General features: G+C 61.6%; 1 protein-coding gene across 1 annotated transcript; it reads right to left on the reverse strand.

Moving 5' to 3' along the window:
* Positions 1-2,433: 2,433 nt before the first annotated feature.
* Positions 2,434-10,816, reverse strand: SOX10 (SRY-box transcription factor 10). The gene is made up of 3 exons (XM_047066874.1): positions 10,350-10,816; positions 5,432-5,700; positions 2,434-3,137 (listed from the first exon to the last, which is right to left on the reverse strand). Exons 1-3 carry the CDS (start codon positions 10,799-10,801, stop codon positions 2,434-2,436), a joined length of 1,425 nt encoding a protein of 474 aa, XP_046922830.1. The 5' UTR covers positions 10,802-10,816.
* Positions 10,817-19,802: the final 8,986 nt, after the last annotated feature.

The following is a 19,802-nucleotide window of genomic DNA, read 5'->3' on the forward strand; positions in this document are numbered from 1 at the left end:
TTAATAGAGGTGGGGAAATGGTCGGATCCCACAAGATGAAATCTATTAAAAATCAGCATAAAGTCCTGCATTTGTCCACAACATAACAAACGAAGACCCCAGAGAATAGCTTCTGTATAGTTTGGGCTGGAGCCCACAGATCGAAGAAACAGATGAGGGGGCTGAGGATGCTGGCCTGCAGCAGCAAGAGACATATCACCAGGTTACAAGCAGAAGTGTGGCCCGCAAGCCATGGGCAGGTGAAAGTGACAGTGGTTCAGAGCACAAGCTCCAGAGTCCCCTGGCTTCAGATTCTGGCACCAGCCCTTCTCAGCACCCACCTCTCTTAGTTTCGCAGCTGCCCACGGGGAAAATAGGGAGAATGAGCGGGTCCACTCTCTCCTAGGCCTGAATGGCAGAAACCACTTGGCCGAGCACTTGGCCAGGGAGCGCTCAGTGCATGGTAGCCGTTGGCTGTTGCTACGCGCGGGGTCTAAGGAAGACTTCCGACCGCCAGAGCCACCCATCGGTAGAGCGTGGCGGTAAAGAGGTTTCCCTGGTCCCTGAGAACTGTCTGGAATGGCACCGAGGGGAGAGCTCTTGGGAGATGAGCCCTGGAGGATTAGGTCGCGTGTCTGCCATCCCGGGTTTATACCCAGACACAGGCAGCTGCCACGAAGACTTGGCTTGATCCTGGAGTGGACCAAGGTGTGTGTGTGTGTGTGTGTGTGTGTGTGTGTGTGTGTGTGTGTTAGGGGAGAGGGGGCACAGAGAGGGGCGCAGTGAGCGAAGGCCCATCGACACATCCTAAAGGACAGGCCTGCTGGCTGCAGGCAGCCAGATGTCAGGTTTGACCCCCGCCCCTCTTTCAAATTCCCACCCCCTCTGCCAGGCAAGTAAGAGGGGCTCCTTGGAAGGTGCTCTTGCTGAGTTCCAGCTGGACGGCAAATGAGCCACCTGCAGCGTGGGCACAGCTGGGCTGGGGGAGAGCTCCCGGCTGAGGCCTCAACCCCGAACTCAACGCTGAGCCCACGGGGATGCCGGCCGTCCCCATACCCTGCCTGGCCTCCGCCTTCTCAGGGGAGAGAGGAGTCCTTTGGGTGATCTGTCCTTTGAATTCCACCCCTAGGCCACTTCCAGAGAGCATTTGAGGGAGCCCAGTTGAGGGATAAGAAACCAAGAGACAGGCCAGGTCAGGCCCACCAAGCAGGTAACCGGAACCTTTAATTTTATTATGTGGAAGGCTTAATGCAGAGTTAATAGGGGCTGGAGTACCTAGGACGGGGGCGAGGGGAGAGGGAGCTACTGAGATAAATAAAAGGGGGCAGTCATGAGTTACATGTGGACTGTGGGGGCTGCAGAACAGGAAGATGGGGGCAGACAGAGCTACATACTTTATTCAGATACCACTGGGAAGCACAGGGCAAAAGGCCAGGGCAGAATGTACATGTCGGGAGTTTAGTGTCCTCGGCCTGCTCCCAGCCAGCCACCTGGGCGCCGGGCCCCGCGTCTCCTCCCGGAGCTGAGGGTCAGGGCCTGAGCAGCTACAACACTCTGGGAAGCCTGAGGAGTTGGGGCTGACAGAGCAGGGACCGCAGAGCCTGGTGAGGGGCGAGGCGGCAGGGAGCCTGGGAGGAAGGCTCTGTGAATTGTCTCTGAACCCTTGCCTGGGGCCCTGCCTCCTCACCTGGGCTGTGCCTCCAGGTCTGGGAGGCTGTGGCGGAGGAGGAAGAGAAGGACGGGGGCCTCTTTCTCCGTTAGACGAAGAAGGGGGTTTGGTGGGCACAGAATTGCATCTCGAGGCCTCTGTATCAACTCCTGCCTGTGTCCGGAAGGGGAGGGGGCGCTGAGGGGATAAGGAGACCTCCCTCTGAGACCCCTCCCCTCCCAGGCTTTCAAAGCTGTCCTCCCCGGGGGCGGAGGTAGCCCACTGCAGGCATCATGCAGGTCTCTGGCTGGCTTTGATCTTAGGCACAGTGGCAAGGGCTATGTCAGACCCCTCATTCTCCACGAGAGCGCGAACATGGGCACAAGGTACGGCAAGGCCTCCGGTTCCTGCCCAGCCCCGGCTGCCTCCCCCACCCCCAGAGGAGGGTGAGAGTGGGTCTTTCTCAGGTCCTGGGATGAGGGTCATTCCGGGGGGGGGGGGGGAACGGGTGGGGGGTGGGAAGGTGCGGCCCCTCATCGTTCAGTCTAGGGGCGACAATCAACCTCCTTCTCCTCTGCCCAGCCTAGGAGCCCGGGGCTTTGCCTGGGCTGGAGCCTGGATAGGACGGGGTGGGGTCATCAAAGGCAGTGAGCCAGACAGAAAGCCTTCTCTCCGCTGTCAGCCTCTGCACCCTCCTCCACGGCCCACCACCAGGTCTGAGATGGGCGAGGAACAGGGCACAAAGGCTGGGGGACGGGGCATGCTACCCAGAGGGGCCGGGCAGGGTGGTGATGACAGGGCCCCCTTTAAGGCCGGGACAGCGTCGTGTATACTGGCTGCTCCCAGTGCGTGGGGCTGTGGGACTGGGGCCCTGAGGGGCTGGGGTCAGAGATGGCCGTGTAGAGGGGCCGCTGCGAGGGCCCCATGTAAGAGAAGGCCGAATAGAGGCCAGAGGCCTGGCCTGAATGGCCGTAATAGGGTCCTGAGGGCTGATGGTCAGAGTAGTCAAACTGGGGGCGGGAGATGGAGGGGAAGGCAGAGCCGTAGTGGGGCAGGCTGAGGGAGGTGTAGGCGATCTGCGAGGTGGATGGCTGGTCGGTGTAGTGCGGGGGGCCCTGGGGCCCCGCGGTCTCCGTCTTCACCTGGGCTTTGGCATCCACACCGGGTGGCGAGACCGTGGGCAGAGCCACACCCGGTGGCTTGGAGATCCAGGCGGAATGTCCACTGGCCACAGCCAGGGCGCTGCCCAGCCCGTAGCCGGCTGCCGAGTAGCTGCCCACGTGGCCCGGGTGCCCGTTGGGTGGCAGGTACTGGTCCAACTCGGCCACATCAAAGGTCTCCATGTTGGACATTACCTCGTGACTGATCTCACCGATGTCCACGTTGCCGAAGTCGATGTGAGGCTTCCCGCCCTCCCCCATGGAGCGCCCATCCCGCTTGGGGTCTGCCTTGCCCGACTGCAGCTCTGTCTTTGGGGTGGTCGGAGGGGTAGGTGGACCATGGCTCTGGCCTGGGGGGGAAGGGAGACAGAAAGCAAGCGGGAAGCCGGGTCAGAGGCTTCTGGATCCTGACGGCTCACCTTCAGAAAAGCTGCCTCCAGGAGGCCGAGGACCCATCACTGCGTGACCTCGTGGGTTCTGCGTGTTTGGGCAGCCCGAGTTGGCATTTCACTTATTTAATGGTCCAGGGCTGGTCTCCAGTTGTCTCTGAAATTCCCCATTCTTAGGGGCGTGTCCTGCCTCCCGCCCAGAGCGGGGGCTCCCTCCGTCACCCATGTCCTGGAGAGGCTTGCTGCATTTTGAAAAGCCCTCTCTGTTGGGGAGTTCTTCCTCATACCGGCTGATGTCGGCTCCCCGCCCTGCTCCCCTGCCCCTTCGCTGTCGACCCCGACGGGTCTGGCCCTTGGTCTGCACTTGTCTGATCTCTTCTGCGCATGCCTGGCTTCTGCCAGCTGCTCTCCTTGGTGCCGACCTCTCCTGCCCTCATGGCTCTCGACTGCTTCACTTTTGCTAGCTTGCCTGGGCCCCCTCCCCCACCCTCCACCCCCACCCCTGGCCCCCAAACAGCCATGTGTCCCCTCCGGCCCCATCCCTCCTGCCAAAGCCAGCTCAAGTGCCCCTCACTCCAGGAAGCCTTCCCTCCGACTCTGCCCCACCAGCCACGCTCTGTCCCCCCACTCCTTGCTCAGCTGTGCTGCCCCCAGCCCTCCAGCAGCTTTTCCTTGCTGGATCAGGAGGACACTTAGATATCTAGCTGACTTGCTCCACCCCTCTTCCAATGTCTATTTTCTCACTCACATTGTCATTCACCCGATGCTTAGGGCGGGGGGCGGGGGGGGGGGCAGCGTGCCAGGCACAGGGCATACAAACGTAAATCAAGTGGATCCTCTCTTCATAAGCTCAGAGTCTTGGGGGAGATCCAGAGACGCGCACAGTAGTGGAGGGCAGCGTCAGAAGTTACAGGGTATGCAGAGGGCTCAGGAGACTAGAGGAAGGTGCCACCCCCACCCCCCACCTGCCCTGGGGACTTGGGGAAGGTCTCACTGAGGAGGGGTAGCTGAGCTGGGCCTTGGAGAAAAAAAGCCCATGCCCACAGTTAGAGCCTGGGGTGGTGGTTCTGTACCTGGTCCGGGGTCTTCTGATGTGTGTGTGTGTGTGTGTGTGTGTGTGTGTGTGTGTGTCCCTGAGTCTCTGAAGTAAAGTATACGTGTGTGGGGGAGAGATGGCAGGACCGGGGATCCCCTCAGAGAGAGAACACGTCCACAGTCTACGAGGCCAGGGGCTCCTTGAGGGCATTTCTGTGTCTCTCCCCGCCTCTCCCACCACTTCAGACCAGAGGCAATGCCAAGTCGTGCCCCGGCCAAGCGCTCTGGATTTTGAGACACCGCCTGGGTTTGAATCCTGGCTCTGTCACTGTGCGATTCTGGGGAAATGCCTACTGTCTCTGACCTACTGCCTTATCAGTAAAACAGAGATGACGGCAAGCGGCTCAGACGCGGCCTCCTTCTGGGAGGCTCTGGCTTCACGCACACTTGTGTCTTCTTCATGCATTTGTTTTCATCCCTGCCCCTCCCTCTGGACTGTGGGGACTCCCACCGCCAGGGACCGTGGTGGCTTCTCTTGTTGATGCCCCTGGTGTCTGCTCCCAGGCCGGGCACAAAGGGGGACGCCAGGTGTGTCTTCTGAAGGTAGAGCTGTGCTCACGCAGGCTTCTGAGCCCAGGCGGCGCGGCTGCCCTAATCACAGTTTGGAGTGACTGAGTTAATACTCAGTATGGCAATCAGCAGGGTGCCTGGTACACCCCGAGCAGGTGCTCAGTTAATGTCAGCCTTACTTGCGCTAGTGGAGATGAAACAAGATGGCCCTATGTCTGTTCCTCCGTGGCACGATCTCAACATCCCATGCCGTGGCTCCCCCATCAGACTGAGAGGTGGGCAAGAGGCAGGGGTCTCTCCTCCATCTGATCTCCCACTCCTCAAAAGCATCCTGTCTCTGCTTTCCCTGCTGTAACTCACCCCTGCGCCTTCGCGGCCTCCTTAACTGGCCTCTTGGTTCCGCAGCAGCGCCCTCTTCCATTAGCCAGAGCCATCGTGCCCAGCCACTTCCTCTGGCGCCTCAGCTGCCACTGAGGTCCCTCTGGGCCCCTGCACCCCAGCTGGGGCAACGAACGAACGGCACAGCGCCGCGAGCCTCCCCGGCGCCCAGGGCGGTTGTGGGTCATCAGAGTCTCACGACGGCCAGCCTTCGCCCCTCCCCAGCGCCCCGGCTGTCCCCGCCCAAAGCTCATCCTCAGCCCAGCGCTCACCTGAGGGGTGTTCAGGGTTCCCGTCTGACATGGGGGAGCCCTCTCCGGGGTGCCGGTGGTCCAGGTGGGCGCTCTTGTAATGGGCCTGGATGGCGGCGGCCCCACCCTGCTCGGCCTCGCCGCCGGGACACTCTGACTCCCCCTGGGCCGCCTTCCCATTCTTCCGCCTCCGGGGCTGGTACTTGTAGTCCGGGTGGTCCTTTTTGTGCTGCATCCGGAGCCGCTCGGCTTCTTCAATGAAGGGGCGCTTGTCACTCTCGTTCAGCAGCCTGGGGCAGTACAGTTGGGGGAGACAGCAGAGGGGCCAGAGTGAGTATCTGCCCTGGAAGAAATGAGGTCCCTGGATGGGGAGCCCAGCGGGCAGGGCCCGGTTCTTTGATTTACAGTCTGGAAGATGTGAGGCCCAAGGAACCACAGGCTTCTCAGAAGGCTGTGATCTCTGTCCCTAAACTCAGGAGCTTTGGTGCGAGAGAGGTGTGAGAGCGGGATTAGGCTGCTGTTTCTGGCAGCCCCCGATGATGGAGTTAGCAGTAGGAATAGAGCATCTGAGGGACGCAGAGCTTCGCTCAGTTCAAGGAAAGGAAAAAACTTTCTCGTCATCAAAGCTGTCCGCCGGTAGAACACTGGCGGCCTCCTTAGGGGGTGAGCTCCCCGGAGCTGGAGGTATGCGAGCCGAGAAGCAGCAGAGTGCGGGGGAAGAGCCCAGTCTCTGCTACTTGCTAGCGTGTGACCGTGGACAAATCACTTCTCTGAGCCTTAGTTTCTTCCTGTCACTTCTCTGAGTCTCAGTTTCTTCCTATCAAATGAGGATGATAAAGCCTACCTCCCTGGGTGTGGGATTGGCCAAGGTAGCGTGCGTGAAGCACTCTGCACTGGGCCTGGGGGCGGGGAGGGTGGGCACCTTGAGGAACAGGTGCCGTGCCAGTGCTGGGGGTAGGCCCTCTCAACTCTGGAGTGCTCATTTTGTGAATTCCAGTGTGGTGCGGCTGGAGGGGCAGGACGTGAGCCCCCTTCCCTCTGTGGGGTCACTGCATCCTGGGGGAGATCCTATCTCCTTGTCCAGGGGGTGACAGAGGGTAGAGGAAGCTAGACTTTCTCCCCAGACCCTGGGACAGAGGCAAACAGACCCTCTCCCCAGTCTGAGACCAAGCTTGGAGGAAAGCCTTGAAGGCAGTGCCCCTGCCCTCCCAGCTCCAGCCTCGGGGCCCGGGCTGGAGGACGGTGGAGGGGGTGATGTTTAAGGCTCCGATGCCCCAGGGTGAGGAGGGCAGGACAGGGTACCTTGCAGAGGGAGCGGAGGGGAAAGGACGGACTCCTGAGTCCTACACAGGAGGGACTTTGTGGGCGCGGCTCTGTCCCTCTGCCCAAAGGGCCTCTCCAGCTGCCCACCCCCTCCGCAGTGGGTGCTCTCTTCCCCCAGTCAGCAGAAGCCGAGCCCTCCTGCCCAGGATGGGAGGGGGTGGTCATACCAGGCACCTCCTAGCCGGTGGCAGCATTCCTGTGCGGCTTAGCTTCCCCGGCTGCCCCCCTCCCCCCAGGCTGCCGGCACCCAGCCTAGCGCACCCAGCCTAGCGTAGCCCAGCTTTTGCCAAGGGTCCCTCCGACTGAGTGATGGGATGGAGACCCCAGGCCAGCGCCCCAGGGGTCAGAGAGTGGGCTGCAGCCCCAGGCCGGGCCCCTGGGAGGCTGGGCCTGCGGAGTGGGTGGGGCGGGCCCGAAGGGGTGTGTGTGTTGGGGGCGGGGAGACAGCGGTACTAGAGGGCGCAGAGCAGGCCCAAGACCCCAGCTCGGAGGCTCCGGAAAGGCTGGGGACCCTGAGCTTCCTGTCCCACCCAACTCTTCCTTGTGCCCTCTGTGTAGCTGGCAACTGGGCGTGACTCAGCAAGAAAATGGCAGGGGGCACGGAGCGGGGGCACAGGCCAGAAGAGAGGGAAACTTCCAGTACCGCGCTCACTGTCACCTCCCATGCCGGGTCCCAGCAGTACCCTCACCTTGACAGAATCCGCACTTTCAGTCCTCCCCACCCCCACGCGGTTGTCGGATGGCTCCAACCCCAACCTCACACTGACCTCAATTCTATTCACTCCCTCCTAACCCCAGGCCCATCATCTGGCCCCACCTTGCAAACCCTCTCAAATCTAATCTTGACCCCAACACCAGCCTCACTGGGCATTGCCCCCCTCCCAGGCCCCAGCGGTGCCCACAGCTCTAACTGCAAACCCGATCCTCATTTGCCACCCGGCCTCTGTCTTCTACGTGTTCAAAGTTTGGAATAGAGGATATGGAGGGTAGACTGGTTCCCCCCCACCCCGGGAAAACTGGAAACCCCGGCCAATGGGTGGGGGGCTCCCAAAGTGGGGCACTCACTGCTGCTCTCCTGTTAGGGAAGGGGCCTGTGGGCTTGGGGGTCAGGAGAGGCTCCAGCCTGTGACCCCCTTTCTAGTCTCCTGACTCTATTCTCTCCAGACAAATCAACCCATATACAACCGTCACCACGCGATCGGTATCTAACAAGCCTTTCCCAGGCGCGCACGGAAGGTTAGCTCGACTGTCGGAGCTCACGTCGCCACTTAGGAGCCAGGACCTGGACACTGGTGTGTCTGACCCCAACCTACTTCCAGCACCCCACACATGCAGCAAGTCTGCATGTCTTGCTGTTTTCGGGTGTAGGGCCCCCGTTTCCCAGTTCTGTCTAACCATCCCCCTTCCTGATGGCCTGGGAGTCGTGATCCTGGGAGGGCTTTCAGGAGGAGCCCCTGGAGGGACTGGCCAGCCCAGCCCAGCCCATCTTTAGATGCCTCTCAGGACCCCCCCGCCGGGATCCTGGTAGCCCGCTGGGCGTGGGCATGGCCTTGGGTCCTTGTCAGAGTCCAGCCACCGTCCTGCCCCCTGGGGCTGGGTCCTGGGCAAACAGTGTCTGCTTTCCCGATTGCCCAACTCTAGCGTGGCCCTGGAGGCCAATCGATGATGGCCAGAAACCGAGCCCAGGGCTCTGGTCTGGGGGAACGGGGACAGGGACGATGGAAGGTCCGGTCTTAAATCCTTCGCAAGGGGTGAGGGAGACGTGGGGGGGTCTATCCTGGCTTTGATGCTATCACTGGGCCGGTGCCGTGGGCTGTTCACAATCCCCAGGGCCTGCTCCGTCTGCCTGCCTGTCTCCCTTCTGGCTCTCTGGCTCTCATTTGCTCTTCTCTGTACCAAACTGGCCCCGGGCTGAGCCCTACCTGGGTGCGGATGGACCTTGGGCAGAGCTGGAGCCTCTGGGTCCACACAGCAGGCTGGCCACTAAGCCCAGGGCCTGCCTGCCCAGGATGAACGGAGCGCCGAGGGCGGAGACGGGGAGGTGAAGGACTACCAGGCCATCAGCAAACACGTGGCCAAGGACAGGGCCACGGGACTGGATGTGAATCCCTCTCGGTCTCTTGGGGGCCCTCTTCAACCTTTGGCCTTCTAGGCCCTTCCATGATGCTGGGGACAGCATGGGGACGGCAGCAGCAGGAGGGAGGCAGGCTCCCCTGAGAAGCCCAGACTTTCTGAAACTCGGGTGCGCCTCGCTCCTGCCCTCCCCATCTCTGCCTGTCCGCCTCACTCCTGACCACACCTTGGAGTGAAGGGGTAACCCGCCACTGTCACCAAGGACAGTGTGGGGGGAAGACCTCCAGATGAAGAATCAGGAGACCTGGGTTTGGCCCTGCTCTGCCACCAGCTGTGACGCGGCCTTTGCGATCCCTTTGCCTTTGTGGGCCTGTCTCTCGGGCAGCGTCCTGGGGAATCAGGTGGCCTCTGTGGGCTCGTACCTCCCGGAGCCCCTGTTCTTTTTCTGAGCTGCCCAGGATGCCTGAGGTCGGGGGTTGCTGCCCTGCTCAACATATCCCAAGGGGCCGGGCTGAGCCCGTGACCTGAGCTGAGGGGGGCCCCGACTTCCTCCCTGGGGGGCATGTTCTTCCCCAGAGGTTTGGCCCCAGGGAACCTGGGACTCTGAGGGACCCTGGGTAGGAAAGGGCCAGGGTTTCCTCCTGGGTAGGGCTCTCAGCGCCAGCTCTGGGGCTGAAGGGGTAGGAGGTTACTCAATGCTGGGTGGGGCCCTGGAGAAGAAAATGGCGGCTGGACTGGGAGAGGGAGGGGGGGAGGGAGGGAGGGAGAGGCAGGCCTGGCAGCTCTGGGACAAGGTGGGAGGGGAGACTTCTTTCTGTGTGTCCCCTTTCCTAGGGAATGAAGAGCGCCCCCCCCCTTCCTCCCCTCCCCAGCCTGAAGGAGGAGAGGATGAGGAAGGCACCGTGAAGGTAGCTGGGACGGGACGGGATCCTGCAGTGACAGATCCTTGGTGGTTCTTCGTCCCTCACTCTTTCAAAGACTCCTGTCCGAATTCCTTGTTTTCTTGAGCTGCCCCCTCATGCTCCAGCTGGCTGCCTCAGTTTCCCTGCCTCTCCAGCCAGGCCTTCAGCTCTTTCCCCAAGCATTCCTCGGGCATCCCCCTGACCACTGGGACTGGTGGCCGTGGCACCGCTGAGTGTGCTGTGCCTGCGGGAAAGCCATGAGTGAAGGCCTTTGGTGTGGGCCGCGCGGGATCCTTCCCTCCCCCTGGCCTTCGCTCCCCCAGGAAGAAGCTCAGACGCTTCGCCCTCCACCCGACAGAATTCCAGCCACGAGGGGGCGCCCTCTAGCCCGCTGCCCCAGGTGGGGAGCCGTGCCTAGGCCGCAAGAGTTCCAAGCCAGCGCCACCCCAAGGGGGTACTCGTGGGGGAAGGGCGGGCCCGAAGCCCACACCTGGTCTTCCAGGCCCATCAAAGCGGTGGCTCCCCCCCCCACCCCACCCCCCACCCCGGGAGCGGGGCCCGGGCAGTGCCCGTCCAGCCTGAATCCACCCGCAGCCAGGGGGCCCGCGGGAGCTCCCCGGAGGCGAGTCGAGGGCGCTCACCTCCACAGCTTGCCCAGCGTCTTGCTGAGCTCCGCGTTGTGCAGGTGCGGGTACTGGTCGGCCAGCTTCCTGCGCGCCGCCTGCGCCCACACCATGAAGGCGTTCATGGGCCGCTTGACGTGCGGTTTGCTCTTGCTGGCGCCGTTGACGCGCACGGGCATGGGCACCAGCGTCCAGTCGTAGCCGCTCAGCACCTGGCTGACCGCCTCGCGGATGCACACGGGGAACTTGTCATCGTCCGCCTCGCCGTCCTGCTGCTCCTTCTTGACCTTGCCCAGCTCGCCGGGCCCCGGGCTGGCTCGCAGGCCCGATCCGCCGCCGCCGCCGCCGCCGCCGCCGCCGCCGCCGCCGTCGGGCCCCAGCGAGGGCGCGCTCCCTGGGGACAGGCAGCGGGGCTCCTCGGAGCCCACGGGGCTCAGCTCCACCTCGGACAGGTCCTGCTCCTCCGCCATGTCGCCCCCGGCCGCCGCCGCCTCGGCCGCCTCCCCGGGGCCCGCCGCCGGGGTCCTGGCGAAGAGTCCAACGCCCACCTGGACGGGAAGGAGGGAGCGATGGAGCGGCGGGACGCGCAGCCCCGACGGCGGCCCCGAGACGCGACGCGGGCACAGCCCCGAGGTGGCGCCCGCCCTGCTCCCCCTGCACCCGCTAGAGCCCCTGGGGCCCGCGCACATGCCAGCCCCGGGCTCGGCCTCCTAGCGCCCGCCCTCCTCGCCTTCCCACCACCTGGTCCCAACCGTCTCTTGGTGTGGGTGGGTTTGGGTTTTTTTAAACCTCCTTTTGGGTGGAGGTTTGTTGATGGAAAGGAAGAAAAACGGACTCTTTATTCTGCTCTAATCCTGGCTCCTGGAATTTCCCACCTTTTCTCTCACCTTTCCGGCTTCCCTTCTGCCAGCCCCCCGATGGAGTCTAGAGGAGCCGGGTGGGGGGCAGATACGGGTGTCAGTCACTCCCCACCCAGCCCGACCCCGCAGGGGCCCAGGCCCGGGCCCAGGAAGGCAGGAGCGGAGGAGCGGGCTGTGCACTCACTCACCTCCTCGGACCTCTCCTCCAGTCTGGGGCTCGTCCTTAGGAAGTGGAAAACCGTGTCCCAAGGTGTGCGGTCCAGCTCGGGGCTGGGGGGTGACGCTGGTGGGCTGGGAGGGAGGGGCTGGGGGGCCCTGAGCCTCAGGCCGCGGCCTCGTCAGGACGGAGCCTGAATCCTCACCACCAACCACCCTGGCCGGACAGCCTGAGACTGACTGAGCACTGAGCTGCTGCGGAGGGCTGGGAAGGAAGGAGGGGGAGAGGGGGAGGGGGAGGGGAGGGAGGGAAGGGCAGAAGGTGGAGCCTCCAGCGCTGTCCTTCATCCCCAACACTCAGGGCTCCTCCGCCAGGCCCCCCCACCCCAGCTCCAGGCGCTGCTGTCCCAGGCCCGTCTTGGGGCCTGGACTTAGGGAGATAGAGGAACGGGGGTGGTCAGGCCAGGAAAGCCAAGGGATGTAGGTGGGCAGGGTCAGAACCGGTTGCTTGCAGGACCCCTTACCCTCTGCCAGCCGGGACCCCCAGCCTCCACCTCAGGCAGTGGGATGGGCAGGTGGCAAAGGATGGGGGCTGCGTGAGAACGCGGGTGAACTTTCGGTCGACGTGTGAACTCGGCTGGCCTGTGTCGCTTCCTTTAAGACGTCTTACGGAGAGTGCCTACGGTGGCCAGACGCGGCTTCTCAGCCTGCCTCACCTGCCACCCGCCCCCGCCTAGGCTGCCCTCTGCCTCAGCTCATATGGCAAGAGAGAGAGCATGCAGGCCCATACCTGGTGAGGTAGGGCAGCTGGGCCCCCCACCCCCACCCCCTGCCCAGTGCAGAGGCCCCTGCTCCACCCCTGGGCCCTTCTCACCAGACACCCAGCACATGTAAGGGCTGGGCTGGCTCAGGTACAGAGGCAGGACTCAAGTTCCCAGGAGGCTGGCCAGGGGGCTGGCCTGGGGGTCCACTCCAAGTAGGTCTGAAAGGCGTCTGGGGCCCCACTTCCTGGGCCCCAACTCCCTCCACGCTGGAGTTCATGCTCTCTTGGTGTGTGTTTGGGGGGGGTGTCTCGGCCCCCGGTTAGTCCCCCACCCCTCCACCCCACGCCCGAAGGGTGGGGAGGTGCCCTGCCTCCCTCTCCCACCTCTCTGCCCACTTCTGTCCTCAGCCACCTCCCCAGTGGGGTGACCTTCCTCCTTTTACTTTCCGGCCCATCACCCAAGTTCCTCTCCTCTTTCCTAGATCCCTCCCCCGAAGGCCACAGCCCCTCTCTCTTCTCAGAGGGTGGGTGTCGAGGGAGCGGCAGATAGAGCCCGGGCCATGCTGGCGGCCACGTGCAGTTCTGAGCTCAGTGGCTGGGCCAGGCCCGAGGCCCACCCCAAGGGAGTCTTGTCTGGAGTGGGGCTGCAAAGGGGGTCTAGGCAAGGCCTCATGCTTGGGAAAGGCCAAGGGGGTGGGGGTGGGTGGGTAATGGGACACAATGAGGTAGTCACACGAGGCAAAGGCATGTTGGGGGTGGGGGGAGCGGACATTGGAACACACACACGCACACACACACACACACACACACACACACACACATGCTCGCACACACAACCAGCCAGACAATTGGGCCAGTGTGTCTGGGGCCTCGGAGCCCAGTGAATTAGGAGTTTGATAAGGGTTTTCTCTTTCTCTCGCTTGCCGGCCTTGGACAATCTCCCCCCAGTTTTCCTCGACGCCACCCCCAGCGCTGCCAACCCTCCTCCCCCCGCCTCCCTTCTCTTCCCTGTGCCCAGACTCTTGTTCGGGGCCTTGAAACAGTGAGCTGTCTTTGTTCGAAATACAGGTGAACGGCAATCATGTGATTAACACACACACACATAAAAAGCTTTTTAACAGCGCCCGCCCGGCCTCAGAACCGCCCAGAGAGGAGCCGCCCTGGATGGACAGAGGGACGGAGGGACGCCCATCCAGCCGGTCGCGTCCAGCTGCCCGCAGCAGTCTCCGACACTCGCTGCTGGCTGCCCGCTGCCCGCCTGCCCGGCATCTCTCGATCCCGGTGGGTCCCCACTCATCCTTCCGTCCTCGGTTCCTCCTCTAAGAGGGAAGGACTTCCCGGCTTCCCGCGTCTGCCATTTGGCCTGAGACCCCCTGGGGCGGGAGGGGCGGCTGTGGCGGGAGAGGGCCCAGGGTAGAAAGCTGGGTGTGGGGTCCCACAGCGCCCCTCTCCGGCTCCCCGCCTCCTCCCTCACTCTCCGTGGCCCATCTGTGCCAGGATGGGGGTGGGGTAGCAGTGGGCGCTCTGGGTCTACTGAGGAGCCACACTGGACAGAGGGGGCCTCTCTCTCCCCCTCCCTCTGTCTCCCTCTGTCTCTCTGTCTCTCTCCCCCTCTCCTCCTGTTTCCTCAGTGCTGTGCTCGGGCTTTCTGCCGAGGGGTGCTGGGTGAGGCAGGTGGGCCTACAGGGGTGCAGGGAAGGGTGCCCAGAGCTGTGGGCCTGGGGGGACCCCCCTGCTGTGACGACCCCTGTGCTGGCAACTGGGACCCCCTCCATTCCATCCCAGGCCCCAGGGGCCCAGCTTTCCCAGCAGAGGGCAAAGGCCCCGTAGCCATCCCTGGAGAGCAGGGAGTTTGGAGAGGGGGTAGGGATCCTGGATGAAGACCCCTGGCCTCTGCCCCTGGCAGAACAGCCACACCCCCACCGAGCCCGCCCGTCCTCGTCCTCACTGAGGTGTGGTGGCCGGTGGGCTCTGTGACCTGCGCTCTGTCCCCAACAGAGAGGGGCCCGCCCTGCGAGTGTAATGGTGGAGATTCAGGCGAGATCTGCCCTTTGGTGGGGCAGGGGCTGTGCAGGGGCAAGGGGTGGTGCCAGTCAGGTCGAGGCTCTGCTCCAGCCTCAGTTTCCCCGGGTGGGCATGAGACCCTTCCTGACTGAGGACCAGAAGAGGGGACACTGGGGAAAGCACTTTACCACCTTTAGGCACCTGCTTGGTCCGGAGGCTCCCATCCTTCAGGTCTGGGATGGGACCTGAGACTCTGCCTTTCTGACCAGCTCCCAGGCAGTTGGCTAGAGAATTGGTCCTAATTCTCGCTGAACTTTAGAATCATGTGTGAAATTAAAAAAAAAAAAAATAATAATAATAATACAGAAGCCTGGATCTCACCCCAGACTGGCTAATTCCGAATCAGGGGTGGGGAATCCAGACGTGTTTGCTTTGCGAACTCCCTGACCCTTGCTGTCCTTCACTGGGTCTCTGGGACCCTAAGGCTGTCGTGACCCCCTGCAGAGCCTGAAATCTCCAGGGAGAGGGGAGGGAGCCAGGGCTCTGGACCCCAGAGCTAGAGGCCAGAAGTGCAGTCCCACTGGGCTGGGTGGGGAGTTGGGGGATGTGGCAGGGGAGGAGCTACGCGCTGGGGAGAGGGAGGGCTCAGGGGTCACAGGTCAGGGGTCAAGGGTGTGGCCGCGAATCGGTTCAGAAGCTTATTCTGTCTGGGTGAGTGCATGAGGAGTATGGGAGCTCCCTCGAGCATTTCTTATGCTCCCACCACCTCTGGACAGGCGGCGTTGTTCTCGGTTTGGAGTGGCGTGGAAGGAGCACCGGACTTGGAGTCAGGAAGTCCTGCCATTAGCATCCACGTGGCCTGGGGCAATTTATGCCAGTTGACTTCTCAGGCCTCGGTCTTCGCCTGTGCAAAATGCTGATATTATACGTCACTGCGTCCCCGAGAGGATGGGAGAATTGAATAACGATACATACGTGCACGCGCGTGCCTAGCTCAGTGTTTGTGTTTGATGTGCCGTAGCGATTCAGGTGCTGGCAGGAGGGAGCCGTGCTCGCGTCGGTTCAAGTGCACGGGTGTTCGCTGAGCTGCCCCTGTGGACTTACTTGCCTTTAGGAGTTTATAATCTGCCCTTTGAACCCCAGCGTCAGACCAGGGGGGTGCGTGGTAAGCTCCACGGGGGGTGGGGGGGGTGGGCCTCCCCTACCCTGTGCCCACCCTGCCCAGGCTTCCCTGGGGCCAGGCCAGCTCTGAGCGCTTCTGTTGTCTCAGCAACCCAGGGAGTAGACGCTTTTGGTATTCTCCTTGGGGGAAGGAAACTGAGGCACGGGAGGTTCATTGACAGGCCCGACCTCACCCAGCCAGTGATGGGAGGGAATGTGCTGGCACCTGCGGTTTACCTCCTGAGCCCGGCCTCTGACCACTCTGCCTTCCTGCCACTAGGCCCCAGGTGTGGCCACAGGCCAGTTGTGGCCTCCCCGGCCTCCTCCCACCCACCCCCTCCGGCCCCAAGGGGCCTTCGCACTTTCTCTGCACTCCCTGTCACTGCTCCTGCTCGCAGCCCGCCCCCTTCCCCAAGGCCCAGCATGACCTCAGGGAGTCTTTCTTGAGTTGAGTTGCTGTCAGGGTTCCGAGGAGGAAAAGATAGGCCGGAGGGGGCCGACTGGCTTCTGCCCTCTTCTCAGTAGCCTTCCAAGAAAGGGACTGCTTGTTCCTGTCCTCCAGACCCAGCTAGCTGCTAGAAAGCCCTTCCTGGTGTCTGCCCTGTATCTCTCAGGCTAAGGTGAACTTTCGGGAATGTACTCTCTGTAGGGAGCACGGGAGCTCAGAGTTTGATGGGAGAGGCCTACACGCAAACCTGGCTCCTTGGCACAGCCGAGAGCCTCCACAGCTGTGCGGGCGACGAGGACCCCCGAGGGCTGGGCTCAAGTCCCAGATGGGCTATGGAGGCCCTTTGTTGCTTCGGCCACCTCTGCCCTCTCCTGGCCTCAGTTTCCCCATCCATAAAATGAGGGGCAGACTAGGTTTTCGCGAAGGGCGTTTCCAGATTTGATAGCCCATGAATTGTGTTTCGAAACAAGAGGCCAACCCGTGACCCAATGTTTCCACGACTCGGTGTGCCTCAGACGCGGATCGGCATTTCTTGAAAGGACCGTTTGGTGCGCAAACAAGCACTGATTTCCACGTCCTCTTTTTAGAGACGCAGGGCCTGGTAGGGGGGTCAAGAGCTCTAAGTTCTGCAGTTAAGAGTGGGTCTTTGCTTAAAATACTTATCCCCGACCCCTCTGCCATGTGCACTCTCCCCACCCCCCGCCCCATGGCCCAGGCCCCAGCAGGCCAAGCCTTTGCTCCGGATACCTTGCCTGTTGGCCTGGCCCCGGCCTCTCTCACCTTTCCAGCAGGACACTTGTCCCTGCTGGGGTGTGGACCACGATGCCTGGCACGTGGAAGGCGCACAGTGATACAAATGAATGAACGACTCCCGGTAGCTGAACTTACCCCGGCAGCCACACGTGGTGCTCTTGAGTCAGACGGGCTCCGGGTTTGAATCCCCGCACCCCCGCTGATTAGCTATGTGTCTGTGGCAAATGACGACGTTAACATCTCTGGGTCTCGGTGGTGTGGGGAGGGCTAAACCGGATGATGTATGTAAGCATCTAGGGTAGTGCCTGGCACGTTACAGGGCTCGGTAAATGGCAGGTATTGTTATCAGCACCCAGGGACCCGCCCTGGGAGGGTGGCTGTCCGTTGACCTTGGGTTTGATAGGAGTCATTGCTTCTTTTCCCATCCAAGTGCTGTTGCTGTTCCTGGACATTCTCCCATCAGCCCCTGGCCACGGGAGGCAACACGGGGAGGATCTTGATCCCACTGGGCAAGAGCAGAAAAGGAAGGGATTGGCTGGGACTGGCTGAGGCCACATGGCCGTTTGGTCTTGGAACGTGACCTCTCTGCCATGACTTTGTGCCCCGGGTTTCCCGACCACCCACCCCCTTGGCCAGGCTCTGCTGTCTGTGGATGCTCAGCTCGTCATCGGGGAGCTTGTCAATGAGCAGGGAGTTGGGTCACCCATCCGTACGTTCCGACGCACGTATTAGGGCAACAAGGCGCAGACACGAGTGAGGATGACGGGAGCGGAGTGGGGAAGGTGGAGGAAAGAAAGGAAGGGTGGGGGAGGGCCGAGTGTGGCTTTTTTTTTCAGCGGGGACCCTGGGATTGACCCGGAGGGGGCTGCTACTGTCAGAGCGGGGTGGGCCACGTGGGCTAACGAGGGTCTTTGAGTTTCTGTCACTTGGCTGCTACTGTCAGAGCGGGGTGGGCCACGTGGGCTAACGAGGGTCTTTGAGCTTCTGTCACGTGGGCAGCGGCTTGTCCAGAGTGCCCAGTTTCGGAGGTGACTGTCTGCCCGTGCCCGCTCCCCTGTCATTTCGCTCCGTCATCCAGGGCATTACCAGGGACCGGGGCTATGGATACCGAGGGACAGGGGACCGGGCTGGGTGTGAAGGAAGGCACGGTCACCCATTTGAGCTTGGTATTGTGAATGCGTCTCTGCTCTTGCAAAGTTCCCCTCTGTCCTCTGAAAGTGAAAACAGGGTGATCCAGGGGGATTTCAGTGTTTGCATGAGCCCAAAGGGGCCTCTTCCCAAGGTTACTTTACCCCTTGAGGATGTCACTTTATTTACTTATTTCAGTGTTTATTTTTGAGAGAGAGAGTGTGCGAGCAGGGGAGGGCCAGAGAGAAAAGGAGACACAGAAGCCGAAGCAGGTTCCAGGCTCTGAGCTGTCAGCACAGAGCCGATGCGGGGCTCGAACTCACGAACCGCGAGATCATGACCTGAGCCGAAGTCGGACGCTCAGCTGACTGAGCCCCCCCCAGGCGCCCCGCGGATGTCACTTTACAATGACAAGGGAACTGCGTGATGAACTTGAGATCTGGAGCCGGAGAGGCCAGGGTTCAACTCTAGTCGTGTCCCACTAATCTGCTGTGGGATTGGGCCGCGTACACATCTCTGTAACCGATGTCTTCCTCCGTCAGGGGAGGATACCAATTCTCGCTTCCTGGGAATGTTGCAAAGATGAAAACAAAACAAACAAACAAACAAACAAAAAACAATGAGAGGGGCGCCTGGGTGGCTCAGTCGGTTAAGCGGCCGACTTCGGCTCAGGTCATGATCTCACGGTTCGTGGGTTCGAGCCCCGCGTCGGGCTCTGTGCTGACAGCTCAGAGCCTGGAGCCCGCTTCGGATTCTGTGTCTCCCTCTCTCTGACCCTCCCCCGTTCATGCTCTGTCTCTCTCTGTCTCAAAAATAAATAAACGTTAAAAAAAAATTAAAAAAAAAAAAAAACAATGAGAAATAGCAAAGACCTTGCACGGTGCCTGAGACAAAAGGCAGACACGGTCATGACCTTCTTTCATCGGCTGGTTGGTGTCCAGCGTTTTTCAGGTCGGATGGCTACCGTATTGGGTATGATAATGCCTTGGAGATAATACGCTCAGGAAAACCTCTTCCCTTTCTAGGGGGAGGAGACGTACTTAACCGCGATGAAAGCAAGGGGCTCGGGCACAACCCTGGGGGTGTGCTCACGTGTCCAGGAGCTCCGGTTCAAGCAGAAAGTGTAATGTATCCGCGAGGCTGCCGGACGTGGGGATTTTGTCTGTCTTGCCTCCCTACCGGGTGGCAGGTTGGGAAGTCAGAGAGCTTGAACGTCTCCCGTTTGGGGCTAGAACCCGGAGTGGAACAATCTCCGCTTTGGCAGGTGCAGTGGGAGTTGCTGCTCCCAGCCCTGCCGAGGCTCCAGACTCTTGCTGTGTGACCTGGGGGCAATCGGCGGCCCTCTCTGGGCCTGCGTGTCCCTTCCTCTGCCCAGTGAGAGAGCTGGCCTCAGATCCCTGGGGGCTCTTTCAGATTTCCTAGCAGGGGGTTGGGCGTTCTATAATAGGAAAAGGCCCCGATCTGGTTTTGTCTCGATCTGGTTTTGTCTCCCCGGGGGCAGCTGCTCAGGGCCTGGACGTGTGAGCATACAGCCGGCACCCCACCAGCGCTTGTCGAACCCCCCCCCCCCGACCAGGCAGAGAACCCGCCGGACGCCCTGTGCTACTTCTCCTCTCCCCAGGCCTGGTCATACCATCCCCATCAGCCCCACAAGTTCACGCCACAGTCAGCTGTTTGCTTATTTGGCCTAAAGCACACAGATGGGGCAGACACCCGTGCACGTAGGGAAATAATACTTCCGATCACAGACGGATCAGGTAAGTATTTCCTGCTCACGGTTCTTAGGATCCAAATCCCAGACCTTCAGCCTGGCCCTCGTGTCCTCGCCCCACGCTCGTCCCGAAACTCTAGCCAGAGCGGCTGCCGAGCGTCCGCAAATGTCCTCCCTCCAGTGGACACGCATCCACCGTCGCCCCGCTTGGCTCCTCCTGGGGGCTCAGCCTAAAGGCCGGGTCTAGAGACACCTCCTGATTCTCCAGCGTCGGTTATTCCCAGACAGCAGTCCGGCCTTTTCCTTTATAGCACTCCCTGCAATTTACGATGTTGTGTTTATTGTGAGATTAGTTGTTCATGGTCTTCCCACAAGGATGTCACCTCTGGGAATCCCTGGCGATCGGCTGATTGCCCGATGAACGAATGGGCGAATGAATGAATGAATGAATGAAGGGATAGGACCGGTAGAGGAAGGGGTGGGAGGC

This window comes from Lynx rufus, unplaced genomic scaffold (genome assembly GCF_022079265.1).
Source record: "Lynx rufus isolate CCGP_SWC_20201006 ecotype Redwood Valley unplaced genomic scaffold, mLynRuf1.p SCAF_7, whole genome shotgun sequence".
Taxonomy (NCBI): Eukaryota; Metazoa; Chordata; class Mammalia; order Carnivora; family Felidae; genus Lynx; species Lynx rufus.

Coding starts and splice junctions, on each gene's coding strand:
- SOX10 (XM_047066874.1), bottom strand. CDS start 10,801: ATGGCGGAGGAGCAGGACCTGTCCGAGGTGGAGCTGAGCCCCGTGGGC. Junction 5,701..10,349: donor ACGCTGGGCAAGCTGTGGAG/GTGAGCGCCCTC, acceptor GTACTGCCCCAG/GCTGCTGAACGAGAGTGACA. Junction 3,138..5,431: donor GAACCCTGAACACCCCTCAG/GTGAGCGCTGGG, acceptor CTTCCCCCCCAG/GCCAGAGCCATGGTCCACCT.